Source organism: Durio zibethinus, chromosome 8 (genome assembly GCF_047325235.1).
Source record: "Durio zibethinus cultivar Kanyao isolate XHJ-2024 chromosome 8, ASM4732523v1, whole genome shotgun sequence".
Taxonomy (NCBI): Eukaryota; Viridiplantae; Streptophyta; class Magnoliopsida; order Malvales; family Malvaceae; genus Durio; species Durio zibethinus.
This window is the reverse complement of record NC_143169.1, coordinates 611,880-628,615: the sequence shown is the minus strand read 5'-3', so window position 1 is coordinate 628,615 and position 16,736 is coordinate 611,880. Positions and strand designations below refer to the sequence as shown.

At 38.4% G+C, this 16,736-nt stretch overlaps 1 protein-coding gene across 4 annotated transcripts; it reads right to left on the bottom strand.

Annotated features, from left to right (window-relative positions):
* Positions 1–3,211: 3,211 nt before the first annotated feature.
* Positions 3,212–16,296, bottom strand: LOC111278859 (histidinol dehydrogenase, chloroplastic). Of its 4 annotated transcripts, none has more exons than XM_089764454.1 (15): positions 9,217–9,481; positions 9,008–9,119; positions 8,431–8,552; positions 8,272–8,324; positions 8,089–8,161; positions 7,877–7,978; positions 7,699–7,800; positions 7,535–7,606; positions 7,403–7,465; positions 7,253–7,294; positions 6,426–6,485; positions 6,193–6,303; positions 4,822–4,992; positions 4,432–4,522; positions 3,212–3,710 (listed from the first exon to the last, which is right to left on the bottom strand). In XM_089764454.1, exons 3-15 carry the CDS (start codon positions 8,521–8,523, stop codon positions 3,427–3,429), a joined length of 1,317 nt encoding a protein of 438 aa, XP_089620580.1. In that variant the 5' UTR covers positions 8,524–8,552; positions 9,008–9,119; positions 9,217–9,481; the 3' UTR covers positions 3,212–3,426. The 4 variants fall into 4 exon arrangements, with proteins under 4 accessions (XP_089620580.1, XP_022721283.2, XP_089620581.1 ...); XM_022865548.2 differs by having other exon boundaries at positions 9,008–9,137; positions 9,217–9,400; XM_089764455.1 differs by lacking the exons at positions 9,008–9,119; positions 9,217–9,481 and adding an exon at positions 14,611–15,296 and having other exon boundaries at positions 3,219–3,710; positions 8,431–8,536.
* Between the last annotated feature and the right edge of the window lie 440 nt (positions 16,297–16,736).

Genomic DNA, 16,736 nt, shown 5'->3' with positions numbered 1-16,736 from the left:
CCTACGACATCTCAAAATTCGCTCATACTCGAAGATCCACTGATCCAACTAAACGCCTAGTCCATTGATTTGCTCGACTCGGGGATTCACCAACCCACTCAATTCTCAAGGTCCACCAACCCACACCATCTGAAGGCCTTGTCAACTGGCCATTTCCCAATTGTCTGTTTTACTAGATTACCGTCTGTCGTGGTTCACTGACCACTACTACATATGAAGCCTTCCCTCCCGACCAACACAGACTCTACTCATTGATTCACACACTCTCGTGATCTTCTGACCACGAGAACTCATGGTCCACTGACCAACGCAGCTCATGGTCCACCGGCCATTCCATTTGTGGCTTCAATCTTTATCCACTCTATACTCCTTTATGTAAGGACTCCATGCTTGGACCCGAATACTTCGGCTTGCACCCCCGTTGGGGCACCTGCACCATGCAGCAAGTGCACACATTAGTAATTAATCTTGAAACTCAATACCTTTTGCCCCTCATGACAAGATTCACTCGGCCCACATGGCCTTACGCAACACCATTTCATGGTGTAAGCCCTTTTTCGCATCTTGGTCTCATTATGATTCCTTCCACCGTGAAGGCATCACATGCCCCAACATATGCCAACACCTTTTTCTAGGTGAAGGTAGACTTCGGTGCCCTTTTGCTTGGCATCCAAGAGCCTACTTGAGAGTCTTTTTACATAGGCCCAATTTTTCCCACAGCACGCATCGTTGGCTCCCTTTCGAGCCCTCACAGCCACAAAACCGCATTTACGTCTTAATAGCTCCTCTTGAGCTTGGCACTACCTTGATTTCACGTCACTCGACCAGCACAAAGGGGTCATGTAAATCTCACCACTAAGCCAAACCAAGGCTCTAATACCACTTGTCACGGGTCGAGATTTAAGCTCCGAACCCACGCGACTCCGGGACCCGAGCATCCACTCATTCGACGTCCCAGATCAGCCCAACTGCCACAGTTCATACCCTTGTGAGGTATTATTTGCTCTGGCCCCCCTGACCTCACGGTTTTATCTTACAAAAGGTACCTTACACTTACCTACGTATCTTGGGGTTTATGGCTCAGACCATCCACGCACAATATCCATAATATATTTCCATGCTCAGAATGCCGCACATTGCTTCCACTGATAGCACCCGTCAGGCTACTTGGCTTGAAGGTGCTTGACCACTGTCCTGAACTTTCTCGCATATCTTGCGATCCAGGGCTCTCATTGCCCGCACAACATGTTAGTAACATGTTTCAAAGCTCCAAATGCACACCCGCGTCTTTTAGAACCACTTTTTCGTCAGCTTGGTCTCGACCATTGCTCGGTTCAGAATCAGTCATGGCAAGACCAAGGAGCGACCAAGAGGAAGGTTATAAGGCCCTGAGATAGCCGAAGAGAAAAGTGTCCTCATTTCGGACAATCTTACGGTCACTAGTAGGAGACTGAGAAAATCTCTTACGCTCTTTATAAGGGGATGACTGGTGTCAACTTTTCACCACCCCCTTGGCTAGTGGACAGGCGGGGACTTGGCTAGTCTAAAATGAGCTACTCCTAGTCACTGGTGGTGGCTAGGTGGGCGGGCATCGTAAAGTCACGAGTGTGGCACGATTTTCCTCGGGTCACGATAAACCCAAGGTCGATTGGGGCCAACGGGCCTCATATCGCGCCTTTGCATTGAGTCATGGGGTTACATGGTAGAGATCGTTATGCCCTTCGATTTTCCCTCCTTGAGCCGAAAGGATCATGTGATGGTGTTTGCGTATGAGGGATACCATCGAGCCTGAAGGATGTGTGGGCTGATAGGCAGGCACGTTGCTAGACCCTTGCGGCTAATCGGTAGAGGTAGGCTGCAGCTGGGACAGTCCACCTAAGTCCCCCTTGCGGGACTAGCATGATGTTGGGTGTCAATTATGCTTGCGGGCGATCGATACTGATGCTAAGGGCCTAAGCCCTAAAAACCGAGTCCCGTGAGACAAGATGAGCCTAGAGGCTCCGAGTTGGCTGCTGACCAGCTTAAATGTGGCGCTTGCATAAACTTGATATGAAAGCTTGCGTATGATACGAACGGGCATGGTGTTGGGTTCTCATCATGTCAAGAAGTAATAATATCATGAGAACCGGGACTGGGTGTCCTTATGGGCACCCGAGGATCGGTGCTCGAGATCTAAAGCCCTGCGGGTAGAGCTGGGTGCTCGGGGCTACTTTGAAAATCGTGGGCTGGTGCACAATGAGAGTTTGGGTTCCTTTCTATAGAGTTCGGAATGAACGACCCTACAGGGTCGAAGCCAGAAAAGGCTCGTGGGTATGCGACTTGAAGGATCAAAAATTGATCTATCCAAGGAAATATGGACTAGGTAAAGGCTGACCTTGACTAAGAGTAATCTTGGTGCCGCACAGACGCGTAGTTTCAGAATAAGAAACGCGCGGACTATGACAGATTTGGTATCAGAGCAGAACGGCATGTGTGCGACAACGTGACCAATCTACATCAACAATGGACGAGTACTGTGGGCGGTGCCCCATGTGACAGGACCTCGATCCAATCCTTGAAGGCACAAGTGAGAGACATATGAACAAATGTCAACTGTGTGCAACAAGAGAGTTGGGTGTGGTCTTGGCATCGACATAGTAAGTGGGGGAGAGTGTCATGGCCAGGCCTTGGTCCTGCCATGACTGATCCTGAACCGAGCAGCGATCGAGATCAAGCTGGCGGGAAAGTGATTTTAAGATACACGGGCGTGCATTTAGAGCTTTGAAACATGTTACTAACATGTTATGCGAGCAGTGAGAGCCCTAGACTGCAAGATACACGAGGAAGTTCGAAACAGTGATCAAACACCCTCAAGCCAAGTAACCTGACGAGTGCTATCAGTGGAAGCAGTGTGCAAGCGTTCTGAGCATGAGAATATGTTAGAGATATTGTGCGTGGATGATCTGAGCTATAAACCCCAAGATACATAGGTAAATGTAAGACGCTTTTTATAAGACAAAATCGTAAAATCAAGAGAACCGGAACAAATAATACCTTATAAAAATATGAACTGTAACAGTTAGACTGATCTAAAACGTCGGATGATTGAATATCCGAATCCTAAAATCACACGAATTCAACACTTAAGTCTCGACCCGTGACACTAAGCTTGAAAACTTCCAATTAGAGTCATGATTTTTGTCCATTCATGAGTTTCTTTAGTGACGTCCACTGAAATGGAAATTAAACTCCATTCATTAGTTTAGTTTCTTTGGAATCATTCAATGAAATGGAAAATTAAACTATATCTAAATCTCTAGACCACCTTCATAGCTAGCAGTGAAGGGGATTATCTGTTACAATATAACAATCAAACTCCATTGCAAAGACAACTTTTTGCTCTATCATACAAGATAAAACAGCACCCAATATGATTGACATTCATCATCATCTCACACTAGAAGCATGCTTGGCCTCAATATCTTCAAGTCTGAGAGTCACGGCTCGTTTGTGAGCATCAAGCCCCTCAACTTCAGCCATGGTGGCCACATATGGGCCAAGATTTCTTAGGCCTTCCTCTGTCAGAGATTGTACAGTAATGTACTTAAGGAAAGAGTCAAGTGACACCCCACCATACATCCTTGCATAGCCATATGTTGGAAGAACATGGTTTGTCCCACTTGCATAGTCTCCCACACTCTCTGGTGTCCACTGCCCTAGGAACACTGAACCTGCAGGAGCAAAGACAAAGCATTTAATGAAAATGGCCATCATGCAAAACAAATATAGTTTGGCAGCAGAAAACTTGTTATGTAGATTACATGTAGACCCAACAAATGTGGATGTAGGACATTAAACATTAATGTCAGCATAAAACAGCCTAAAACTTAACAGTAATTACTGTCAAATTTATATAAATGGGATACATGTTTACAGGTCAATTTTAACATTGTGTTTTCTTTGGCTCAAGGTGACGGTAAGAAGGAAACATAACGCATGATAATACACAAATATTGCATTCAGAACAGCTATCAAAAGCTTTCTAACAAATCTGTATCATTCAGACATCCTGATCAAAGCATGAGAATACATGTATATTGCATTAAGAATTCCTATCAACAGCTTTCCAACAAATGTATGACATTAAGACTTCCTAATTGAAGCATGAAAATACATATATATTGAATGTTCTCTACTTGGATCTCAAAACAATTTCATAATGCATGTATAAAACAAGTAGGAAAATTTTAAAGATGCAAATGAGAAACCAGCAGGAGCATATGTAAAACACATTCAAATAATTGACCAAAATAATGTTGTAGTGACATAGCAACAAACTAAAAAGGGGAATTATCAAGGTAGAAACTAACAGCCATCACAATGGTTATTGTGACAAGAAGAAAAAAACTATAATAAAACAATATAGCCAAAAGATGCAGTTTAGAAAAATACCAGCATTCTCAACAAAACCATCCCATTTTTCTGCATCCTTCACATTCATGATCAGGTGCTCTGGTGCATATAAATTCGAGAAGGAGATTGCCTAAAGGAAAATGATCATGAAATTCCATAAAACAGAATACAAGATATTTTCTATACTTGAATTGTATAATTGCAAGATCCAAATCAGAAATAAACCCAAATTTGGAAAAAGTTGGAACTTCTAGCTTTTAGACATTTTTGGTGAAAGCAGGGTTACACATTATCCAAGTCTTGATGCAATAAAAGCTTGTCCTGAAAACTTTGATAAATTTTCACCATCTGAAGATATTGCATGCAAGTAGGGGATCAAAATAGATTAGTGTGAGCTCTGGGCACCAAGACAGGAAAATGAAAACTAACCTCAACCATATCACGAGCAAAAACAGTGAAACTATGGCTTAGTGCTTTTGAAGCAAAATCTCCCCTTGGAAGGCTTTGGCACTGTTTACTAATTTCATCCTCAATAGCTTTAAGATCCACACCCTCACCAGCCATTACAAGAACAACCTGGCTATCAGGGCCATGCTCAGCCTGAAAATAGCAGATTTTATCAATTAATACATCAGGTCCAAGAGAAGCAGGATTTTTTTAATGTTTTGTACAGATTAAGTCAAACTGGACCTTGGGCTGTAGAAAGGAAGACAACCATGTTCTATTCCCCATAGTCCTACCCTCCCTTCCCCAGGTTCAAATTTGATGGTTGTGAACTGAAAATCCCAAGTTTAACCAGTGACACATCCCTTGGGGGCATAAAAGCAGCAAGTTAGTTATCAAGACTATGCTTTACTCTCCAATTTAGTATAGAATATTTTCTAACAACAATCGAACAAAAGAAGTGTCTAACGTGGGTGTCACTAGACAAGGGATTGAACAGTCTACTTTGCAAGTTCTGGGTTTCAAATAATCCTCCATTTTAAAATGAAAATTAAAACTCAGGAAATTTGAAAAGTAGGAAACAAGGGATAATTATAAAAACACATGCACATGTGACTCGGAATGTCACTGAAAATTACAACACAAACAAAAAGTCTACTAAAAGGTCAAATTCTGAGATTAGTCCATGTACTCTGGCCAAAATCAAGATTTAGTCCCTGTACAATAATTTGATCAAATCAAGTCCCTCTACTTTTCAGAGTGTGAAATTCAGTCCAAATTTTAAGAGTTAACACTCCACCATCATGTTGCTGATGTGGTCCTTCTTTTTTTTTGCCTACATGGACTGCAGATGTGGGATTTTCATGCTCGAAAATGCCAGCTTGGAAATTACAAGCTAGCATTTCGCTTTAATTTCTCTTTCATTTTTCTTTCTCTTTCAACCGGAGACCAAGCAACCATTTTCTTTCAACCCAATCAAGCAACCCTTTAAACTCAATCGAGCGATAACAACACTAAAGGTCATAAATGCAAAAACAACCTTGAACTTGTGAGGTTCTATTATCTTGATTTGCAGAAAGAAAGTCATCATACCCCTTACAAGTTCATGATAAAGGCCAAAAGAAAGTCCTATGAAGGATATAAGTCTATAAAGCCATCAACTTCACCATGCATTATGAATCATCTAAATTACAAACCTTTGCTGTCCTGATGGAGAATTTCATGGAACAGCAGAAAACTTGAGATCGGTAATTTCACCACTCACCAATATAGTAAAGACAAATGATCACAAACGCCTCAAGATAAGATTTAAGTAAAAAAGTAGCTAATTAGAACTAAGAAGAAAAAAGTGAAAACCTGGGAGAGCAAATCTGCAGCTATATGTGCAGGACTGGCATGTTTGTCAGCAATAACCAGAACTTCTGAAGGGCCAGCTGGCATGTCAATTGAAATCATAGCCTCACTATTCTATGAGGAAATAGAAACAGAAGATAGAATCAAATCAAAATCGAGGAAAATGCGTTTCTACAACTTTCTTCGATTGGATCAAACTGATGTACAAGTTCTAAGAGCTAGTAAACTGAACTTACTTGGAGAATCATTTTGGCAGCTGTTACATACTGATTTCCGGGTCCAAAAATTTTCTCAACCTGCAACAAAGGCAAAACCATTAACACCAATAAAAAGCTGAAAAAGATCCAATCATGATAAATCAAATCTCATCTTTCTTCCTAAAATCAAATCTTGTCTGAGTTATCTTGCCTTCAACAACTAATCATATTTGAAGTCTTGAACAACTCATCAAGACTTTGTTTAGTCTGGTATACATGCTCAACGGTAACAAACTGGACCATAAACCTCCTGTATAGCTTTCTGATCATATACAAGTTATTACATTGATTTTAAATGAGCTTTCTGATCATCATTATGATTTTCTAATGGCATTTCAACATCCTTCATTTAAAATCAATATTTTGTCATAACTAACTATGTTATTTACATCAGCATGCTATTATCCACACACAGGCAAATAGAGAAAGATGTGAAAGGGAAATTGACTTTGCATGATGAGTCTTGCTGAAGATTTGCATTTTTTAAAGGATTAATTAAATTACACTCAACACAAATAACTGAAGGCTTCTAGTGCAATTCCCCAGCCAGTTGGCATGACATCATACATAAAACACAGATTCGTCACAGAGAAACACAATGCATAAAACTCAGTTAGAGATAGCTTAGTAAGAACATATAAAAGAATTTGATAAATCACTTAAGCTCAAAAGAAAAGCCTCTTAGTTTCTGATTAATAAATTACTGACAGGAAACACAAGAGAAATCACTACTCATTCAGCTTCAAAAAATTGCCGTAGATATCTAAAACCCAATAACTGAGAAAAAGTTGATGAGGAATCATTACCTTTGGGCAAGATTCTGTTCCCCAGGCCATTGCAGAAATGGCCTGTAAAATTCAGTTTTTTTTAGAAAAAAAAGGTTAAGATCTGATAGGAATGTAAAAAAAATACTAAAAACAATAGTTCAAATGCAGAATGTGAGCATATCTTCAGACCTGAGCTCCGCCAGCTTTAAGAATGTGAGTTACACCGGCCTTCTTAGCACAATATAGTACCTCCTATAGCAAAATCCTGATCAGCTCTCTCTCTTTATATGCTATTTCTATAAAAGAAAAAAACAAAAATACCTTACATATACTGCCATCTTGGCCTGGAGGAGTTGCTAGAACAACAGTTTTACATCCGGCAATCTGTGCAGGCTGGAGTGAGGAATAAACCAAATGTCAAATAAACCGTTAAAACAGACAGAGAACTAGAGATATAATTAATGTAATTCATTTGATCAACTTACAACAGAAAGCATTAGAGCAGTTGAAGGCAAAACAGCAGTTCCCCCTGGTACGTAAAGACCAACAGAACCAATACTCCTAGCCACCCTTTTGCATGTAACACCCTATCAGAGTATGAAAATATTTATTATGTTGAAAATAAATGAAAGATACAATAACAAAGCAGTAATACTAACTTACTTTCATGTTCTCAACACTTTTCTCAGCAGACTTTTGGGCAAGATGAAATGCATATATGTTGTCGTATGCCACATCAAATGCCTCTTTAATAGTTGGGTCAAGCTGAGACATGGCAGCATAGCAAAAAAAAAGCAATGGAGATAAAATAAACTGAAGAAACAAATTAGAGGTTTGATGAGATTTCAAGAAGAATAATTTTTCAAAAAGAATACCTCAGGATAAGGAAGGTCCGAGACATTTTCAACAATTTTCTGTAGCTTAACTTTATCAAACTTTTCAGTATAACTGCAAAAGAAATATACTTGCAAATAACCACATGCATAACCACATTACTGAAAATGCTCACAGGAAAAAAAAAAAAAAAAGAGCAAGTAAAGATTGACAGCAGCACCAACGCTATAACTGCAGCATCGCCTCTGCTGCGGACATCATCAACTATTGGTTGGATCTGAGAGGTATATCATATATGAACATTAAAAACTGGCAGGGATTGAATAAAGATAATGTATCAGCAAAGAGGAAAAGATGACACAGGAAAGAAAAGATAGGCCCACCATGCCGAATATAGAAGAAAAATCAATGCGAGGACGAGCCTTCAAGCTTTCTAACTCAGCATGACTAAGTTCTGATAACTTATAAGACTTCATTGCACACCTTATTCTCTTACAAGCCAATCCTGTAATAGTGGTCCATTATAGAAAAAAATTAAATGTTTTGCAAAGTGTCCTAAATTCGGTGCGTAGACTAGTGAACAAGTTTTTTTTTTTTTTGGGATAAATGGCAATTTTATTTATCCAAGAAGCAGCGAAAAAGAAACCTGCTATCAAAATACAAACATTCATCAGCTGTAATGAATGGATACCATCTATACTACGAATTACATATATACCAATTTTGACATAAACTTGTATTTACAGCAGTATATACTTGAATCAAACCATACAACCGGAACCTAACAGTCTCTTGAACACAATGAACACGTCTTTTTATCAAGTACAAGTACAAAAAATTTTAGAATAAAAGAGATTCATGAAACAACTAATGAGCCAAATGCAACAAACACCAATCATTTTCATATCAACTAAGCAACTGAAATATCATTTAAGAAATTCAAAAAGGAAAAGTAAGTACCTGTAGGAAAAGTGATTGATGAAAGACGGATCAAATTAGGGGCAGTGAAAGAACGAAAATGGGAAGAGTGTGTTGGTTTAATAGAAAGATTGGTTCCGTTAAATCGTAGAAGCTGAGAATCCATAACCACCTTCAACTCAAATTAATGTATCAATATCAACTGATTATATAAAAATATTTGTAGAATTTATTTATGATGATAAGATTACCCGGTGGGTGACGATGGCGGCGGCAGCTGCTGCAGTTCACTGAGCCACACAAGTGAGCCCTGGCTGTTGAGGAAGCCAAAAAATGAGTTTTCTTTTTTTTTTTTTTTTCAAAAAAAGGTAACTGAAAAATCTTAATTTCCAAACTAAGTAGTTTGATTCTTATTTCCTAAACCACTGTATTAGCGTCAAATAAGTCAACATCACATCAGGTATATGCTCTAGGGTTTAGTGTTTTTTATCAGAGTGAAAAGGTTGGTGTACAAACGTTAGCTTCGATCTCATCATTTATAATATATATATATATATTTTTTAAGAATTTGAACTTTTTATAAAAATTAAATAATTTTTATTTATTGTTGATCTAACCTTAACTTTGGATTATTTATTTCGCTTCACCATTAAGTTGGGATCATAATTTTCGCTTTATAATCCTGAAATCTAATTTGAAAATTATTGTTTATTGTCTCATTTCTTTATTAATTATTATTTGAAGAAATTTGAATTGCCACATTTGTTATATTCTTAATGAGCAAATTTATTTTCCTCAATTGCACTTAAGATATTTAAAAAAAAAAAAACATTAATTTGAAAAAAAAAATTACAAGCTTTAAATATGAATATTAAATCTGTCAGATAATAATTTTTAAAAATAATTATACAAACCAATTAAATTACGCTTTACATTTAATTACAAATTACAGTGCTTCTTTACAAGGAACAAAGAATAGAAACTCAAGATATAGGTGGGCTCGGAAAGGCAAATCAATGAAAATATAACAAATAACGTTAATGCTCATATATATATATATATATTTATATTTATATAACAAATAAAGTTCTTCAGACAATTTATACAAATAGACTAATCAAATTTTTTTCTCATTTAATTCAATGAATGACTAACATTTGAAATCAAATAACTTGAAATAATCAATGGCCCAAACTTAAACTTGATTAACATCTGAAACTTAAAAAAAAAAAAATTCAAGATTATGATATATGAATGAAAGAGGAGCATCCAAAATAAGTGTGTTTTTGAGCTCATTCGCTGACACCAACTGGCTGCTAGTTGACAACTTGAGGACTTTTATATTTGCCAGACTTTGAGCTCATTGTCCAGAAACTCATGCTGAAAGCAAAAGGGCTTAACAGCTCTAGTGTGAGTGCAAATCTTGCCTCAAAAACATAATTTCAGTGGATATAATAAGGTTCTTCATACAACTTATAGTAAATCTGAAACTCATTTGAAGATCAAACTGAATTTTATTATTGAAAGCCTTAAAAGAAGGCCATTATGGGAACCAGCACTGAGTTGAAACTTTTCTATCCATTCATATCGTGCTTCATTTTTACAACAAATTTTGAATGGAAATCAGCTGTTTGATATGCCAAATGAAAATACTCAAAAAGGGAGGCCAATGAGATATTAAATTCCCTGAATATTAAATTTAGATATAAAAAATGGATTATATAGAAGAAAGATCTTCATATATAGTCTTGATACCTGGCCTCTCGGAAACAGATCGTACACATCTTAATGCTATTCCAAGGACCTCCTTCATTCCCTTCTCAGTAGCCGGATTCCCCATCTCTTGCGCCAAGGCAGAATCAAAGCAATCTGAGCCACAGCCTTCTGCTACCCTCAACTGCACCCATTCTGTCAATTCAATCCCTTCCTCTTCCCCGGGAATTACATCACCAGCACATTTGCCTGTTAGAAGTTCCAACAGAATCACTCCAAATGCAAAAACATCTGACTTAAAGGAAAGCAGCGGTTTCTTGCTGTCAGCTAACTCTGGTGCGCGATAACCCTGGAGACCAGCATCAAGAATTTGTTCCATGGTGCCAGCTTGTGTCATGAGGCGGTGTAGGCAGTAATCAGCAACACGTGCATTAAGATCAGGCCCATCTAATAGTATGTTTGTTGCTTTTAGGTTACCGTGTGGAACAGCACGGTCAAAATGGAGATAGTTTAGGCCTCGTGCAACATCAACAGCTATTTTCAGCCTCGGTGCCCAGGATAAAGGTGGGCCTTTTCTTCCTGGTCGATCTGAAAATATTATATTAGATGTGATCATTAGTAACGAGAATGAAAGTAAGCCAAATCTATAGAAGTTACAAATATTATAATTTTATCATCATCATGTTCAAAAACATGCAATAACTAAATGATGTCTCTCATATGAATATATTGTTTGTCACTTTTACATACTATTTTGCTAAGATATAAAAAGTGACATGATCAAAATCTATTTTACATAAAAGCTAGGAAAAGAGTATCAAAAAGGGAAGCATGAAAGACAATCTCATATCATATCATAAATAATCTATTCCTTCAATCATCAATGAAAGAAGAAAAACAAATGGAGGAGGCAATAGTAAGAGAGTAGAAGAACTCGTCTATCCATGCAGAAGTTTCTTAAGATATAGGAACAGAGAAGAAAACAACTTTACCACTTGAAACCCAACTAGTGAACCATTTTTCTATTGGCTACAACTGAAAAAACTAGACAGGATTAATGAACAGTACTAATTCATAGCACATTAACTCAACTGTGCCAACTGCAATGCATCAATAAAAAAGATTGTAAGAAGCAAGCAAACACATTTGAATTTTCAAAAAAAAAAAATTAAAACAAACACATTTGTATCCAACAAAGATACATCTCTTCTGATATGGCCCCAAAAAAATAAAGTAGAGAACTAACTGCTTTAATGGTTTTGTTTTAATTGTTTTCATCTATGCTACACCCATATACCCCTGGTAAACATGCCCTGCAAGACAAGTTATCTAAATCAGAAATTTTGGTATAAAAGTTTAGAAGCCTTGTAAGTAGTAAAGCCGCTACATTTATTTTGTGCTAAACTACCAGCAACCTAAACAGTTTGATTTTGCAAAAATAATGTTGTTCCAGACCAGTCTTCTCAGAAGCATGGGACTAAGCCCCTCCATTTTCAAGTAGCAGTAATTAAAGGTCTATATATGGATCTGGATTTTATGCTGAAACCTTCACAAAGAGGTACCACACTGAAAGGAGAAAAGGGCCAAGCATATGAAAGTACCCGCATATGACAGTGAAGGTGAAATAAAAGTTAGATCAAACAATAAGATTTCCACTATCCCCCCTTCACTCTTATGTTTTTTGATAAGCAGTGTTCTAATAAGAGAAGTGCAAATAATTTGTTGAAAAGCTAGAGGGTAAACAATTACCATAAAGAAAGCTTGCAAGACTTCCAGGTGAGATATAATCAGAAAGAATCAGCTTCTCATGCTGGGTGGGCCCCCAATAGTATCCTTTCAAACCCACCACATTAGGATGCCTAATGTTTGCAAATTTTTTAGCCTCCTTAGCAAATTCTTTTCTCTGTTTTGCCACCCCTTCTCTGAGCCACTTCACAGTCAAGAAGACTCCATTATCCAATGTTGCCCTGTAAGAAGTCCCATGACTGCTCCTTCCTAAAACTTCTGCTGGAGCCCTTGACAGCTCCTCAGGTGTCAATGTGATTGTATCATCAAGAAAATGCAGCTCACCAACCAATCGATCTGGCGTTCTTACATCCAGTTTTACAAGGTGCTCAGCAGTTAATGAATCTCCAGACTCTGGTGACCAAGATAAATGGCCGGTCTTTGAAGAAGAGTAGCCAGTCACAGCTGCCATTTTCTCACTGGGACTGATAATTTCAGATGATGATCCTTTCCTTGAAGTCACAAGATCCTCTGCTGAAACAACCAAAGCACCCCCACTCTCAGTCCCAACAATGCTAGAATTTGTCGGTGCTTGCTTGTGAACATCTTTACTTGTAAAATGCACCGGAGGAGTTCTCCTTGATATACGGATGTAATGTATGAATATAGCAAGCAGGATGAGAATGATGAGAGCAACCACACATGACACCACAATCACCCATTTCACAAATGTGTTAATCGGTTTCTTCTTGGAATGTTCAGCAGGGGCATTGTTCAATCCAGAAGGACCACTAGGAAAAAGCAACTTAGAATTTCCAGGGTAGAAGGAGGAAGTAGGGAACTTCCTCAGATTTTCTGGGACAACTCCAGAGAGATCGTTGTAGGAAACATTAAAGCTTTGAAGCCCGTTAGGGGTCTTGTTTGGTAAAGATCCAGTAAAATGATTCTGGGATATATCTAATGAGCTTAGCGAGTTCATGTCAGCCATGGAAGTTGGCAGAGAACCAGATAAGTTATTGCCCGCAAGATTGAGCACTTGAAGTCCAGCCAATGACCCAAATTGGTTGGGAAAATAGCCATTAAGCCAATTATGAGAGAGATCAAGAACATGGAGGTTGGACTCACTTGGAGGAGATAACTCAATAGAACCAGAAATTAAATTATTCCCAAGATGAAGTTCTTCCAAAGTAGCCAAGTTTAGTATGTCATTTAAAAGAGGTCCATCCAATTGGTTGAAACTAAGATCAAGGACTCTAAGCTTTGGGTACTGCATTATCACTTTTGGTAGAGGGCTACTAAGGGAATTATGTGAGAGGTTGAGATGATTTAAACGCAAAAATTGGGGAGTTACCTCAGGAATCAACCCTGTCAAAAGATTATGGCTAAGATCAAGGTATTCAATATCCCCCCATTTCAACATTCTCGTTAAATTTCCTTCTAATTTGTTATTTGATAGATCAAGTACAGCACAACTTCCAGTCAGTAAAGGAAGTTCCCCTGTGAGCACATTTGAAGAAAGATTGAGAATCTGCAGATTTGTTGACATGATAATGGATACTGGCCCTGAAAAATAAACCAGGAAGTATAAGGAATGGTAGAATGCAGAAAACCGGACAAAGCAACTAAGTTCAATTCATAAGTTGGCAAAAAAATTCACATATTCAAGCTTTTTAGCATTCCTCTGTAGGATGAAGTAGCAAACTAGCAATATCATTAAAAAGCTACCTGAGAGATTGTTCCCACTTAAATCAAGCTCAGTTAAAAGCAGAGAATCTCCTTTCAGCAGGACATTAGGAATGAAGCCTGAGAATCTGTTGTTGCTCAGCTTAAGGACTTGAAGATCATATGCAAAATTAAATCCAGGCAATTCTCCAGACAGCTGATTGTAGCTTAGATCCAACACCTTCAAACTTCCAAACAACTGAAGCTCAGCTTCCCCAACCAATGATCCAGTAAGTTGGTTGTGGCTAAGATTTAAAAACTTGATACTCTCAGAAATGCCGGGGAGCAATTTCAGCGAACTGGAGCTCTGCAGCATATTCCTACTAAAGTCAACATGGCTGGCATTTGATAGAAGGAAAAACTCCCCATCTAAGCTGCCATCTAGCATATTCCCATGCAAGTCTAGCACCTTAAGACCAGATATGAGCTCAAACCCTTTTGGGATTCTCTTGGTAAACTGATTGGAAGATAGATTTAGATACAACAGCTCATTCAGTTTTGTTAATGAGGTCGGCAGTGAACTGGACAGGGAATTGCGACTCAAGTCCAAAGATTGGATTGAAACAAGCCCTGAAATTGTATCTGGAATTGAGCCTGAGATGTTATTCCCAGCCAGTGAAAGATTCCGTAAGCTCCCTAACTTACCAACTCCCGGAGGTAATGATGAATAAAAGAGATTATTTGACACATCCAGAAACTCAAGACTTTTGAAGTCACCTATATTGTCAGGAATGACACCCGCAATAGAGTTGTTTGACATGGACAGTTTCACAAGCTTCGTAAGTTTTGAAAAAACACTCAAATCTGCATCAGCAGAGAGACTTAAGTTATCAAGGATAACACCAGCAACATTTCCACCATTACAGACAATCCCATTCCAAGAAGAAGGGCAGCCATTGAAATCGATGGACTCCTCATTCCATGAATCAAGGACATAACCCGTAGGGTCATGCTTAATACCCTTCTTGAATTCAAGCAATGCCAGAATGTCCTGTGAAGGAAGCTGCCCCATGGCAGAAAGGAAAAATATGGATAACACTAAAATTTTAAAGAGCATCATATTAATCCTATCAATCCCAAGTTAGCTAAAAGCTAAAAACCAGAAATAAACGGAGGGTTCCTCTCCCTAATGCAGAGATTGGATTACAACAAACTGAATTTCAGAGAAGTTAAGATTAAAACACAAAATAGAAGCCCAAAATCCCCCTCAATCTCTGCAGTAATAATCCTTTTACATAAAGAACAAGGATATTGCACGATACTACAGAGAGTCATCAATCTCTTAAATCCACAGATTCAACGAGTTTAGAACCATTTCACTAAAAGCAGGCGTAACTCTAAAAGCCCTCTCTTCAGTACGAGCAGCATTCACCTTCAGAGGAGATGGAATGAACAACATTCACGAGTTCAACGCAAAACCGAAAATGTGATGAGTAACACAGCAATGTACCTGATACAAGAGCACATTATGACAAAGACAAGCCTCAAAAGAGCCGATTCTGACTCCAACAGGAATGAGTGATGGAGATAACTTTCAACAAGGAACTATCTTTAACTACACAAACTAAGCTAAAGCATTAAATGACTGAAAATCAACTGCAAAAACACTGGGCCCCATTGAGAGATCTAACCGACAATGCAGCATTTTTCTTACCAAGACCCCTACATCCATCAACAATGTAGGCTCAAAGGAAAAGGTTATGTGAGAAGCCCAAGACTTTTAAGCAAACTAGACCATTTCCTAGCAAAAAAGTAAGAGCTTCACACTGGTAAGAGCTCACTCAAACAAGAAACAGGTCTCGAAATGAGGAGCTAAAAGGGAAATAGTAAACAAAATAGACCACATATACTTTATTAGGCATGAAATTATATAACCTTTTCAAAGCAATATAGATTTTAGTTGTTCAACTTTAAAAGGGCCAAAACCCTAATTTCTTTTATAACAATGACCAGAAACTCCCCCAAAAAAGGCTTTCCTGTGTCTCTTTTACTATTCTCCTTTGTCTCTTTTGTTTGTTTAAAACTTCTAACCATTAGTCTAATTAATTAGGGATTTATCCGCCAAAGAAAAAGAGAGGGAAGGGACTAATTAATTATTGTTGGTTTTGAACTGTGTTGACATGGTGGACGTCAAAGGGTTTATCAAATCCAGTTTAAAGGTTGTCTTCAGCATTGAGGTCAGATCACCAATGCCCCTTTAACCAGGGTTTTCTTTTTTTTTATTCTCTTCTCCGATTTGGTTTGGTTTGGTTTCGTTTTTTTCCTTTACCTAAGTTCCAATAAACACACAGAAACAAGGCTAGGCTAGGCGAGGTGAGTTGGGTGGGAGCATTATTAGAGGGATGTACATTGGTGTGGAAAGTGGGACCACTGTCACCCACTTTGTCCACCACTACCACCGTTAGTTGCTGACACGTGGAGAGGATGTCCCTAGAGTTAATAGAATGTGGACTTGATGATGGTGAATGAGTGAGAGGAGAGGAATGTTGTTTATTCCTTGTCAACTCCCCATGTCCTCCCAACAATGAATGTCAAAGAATCCTAAATACAAAAATAATATTTAAAAAAGAATAAAGAATAAAGCTAAAGTATAAGAACTGCTGTCCTTTAA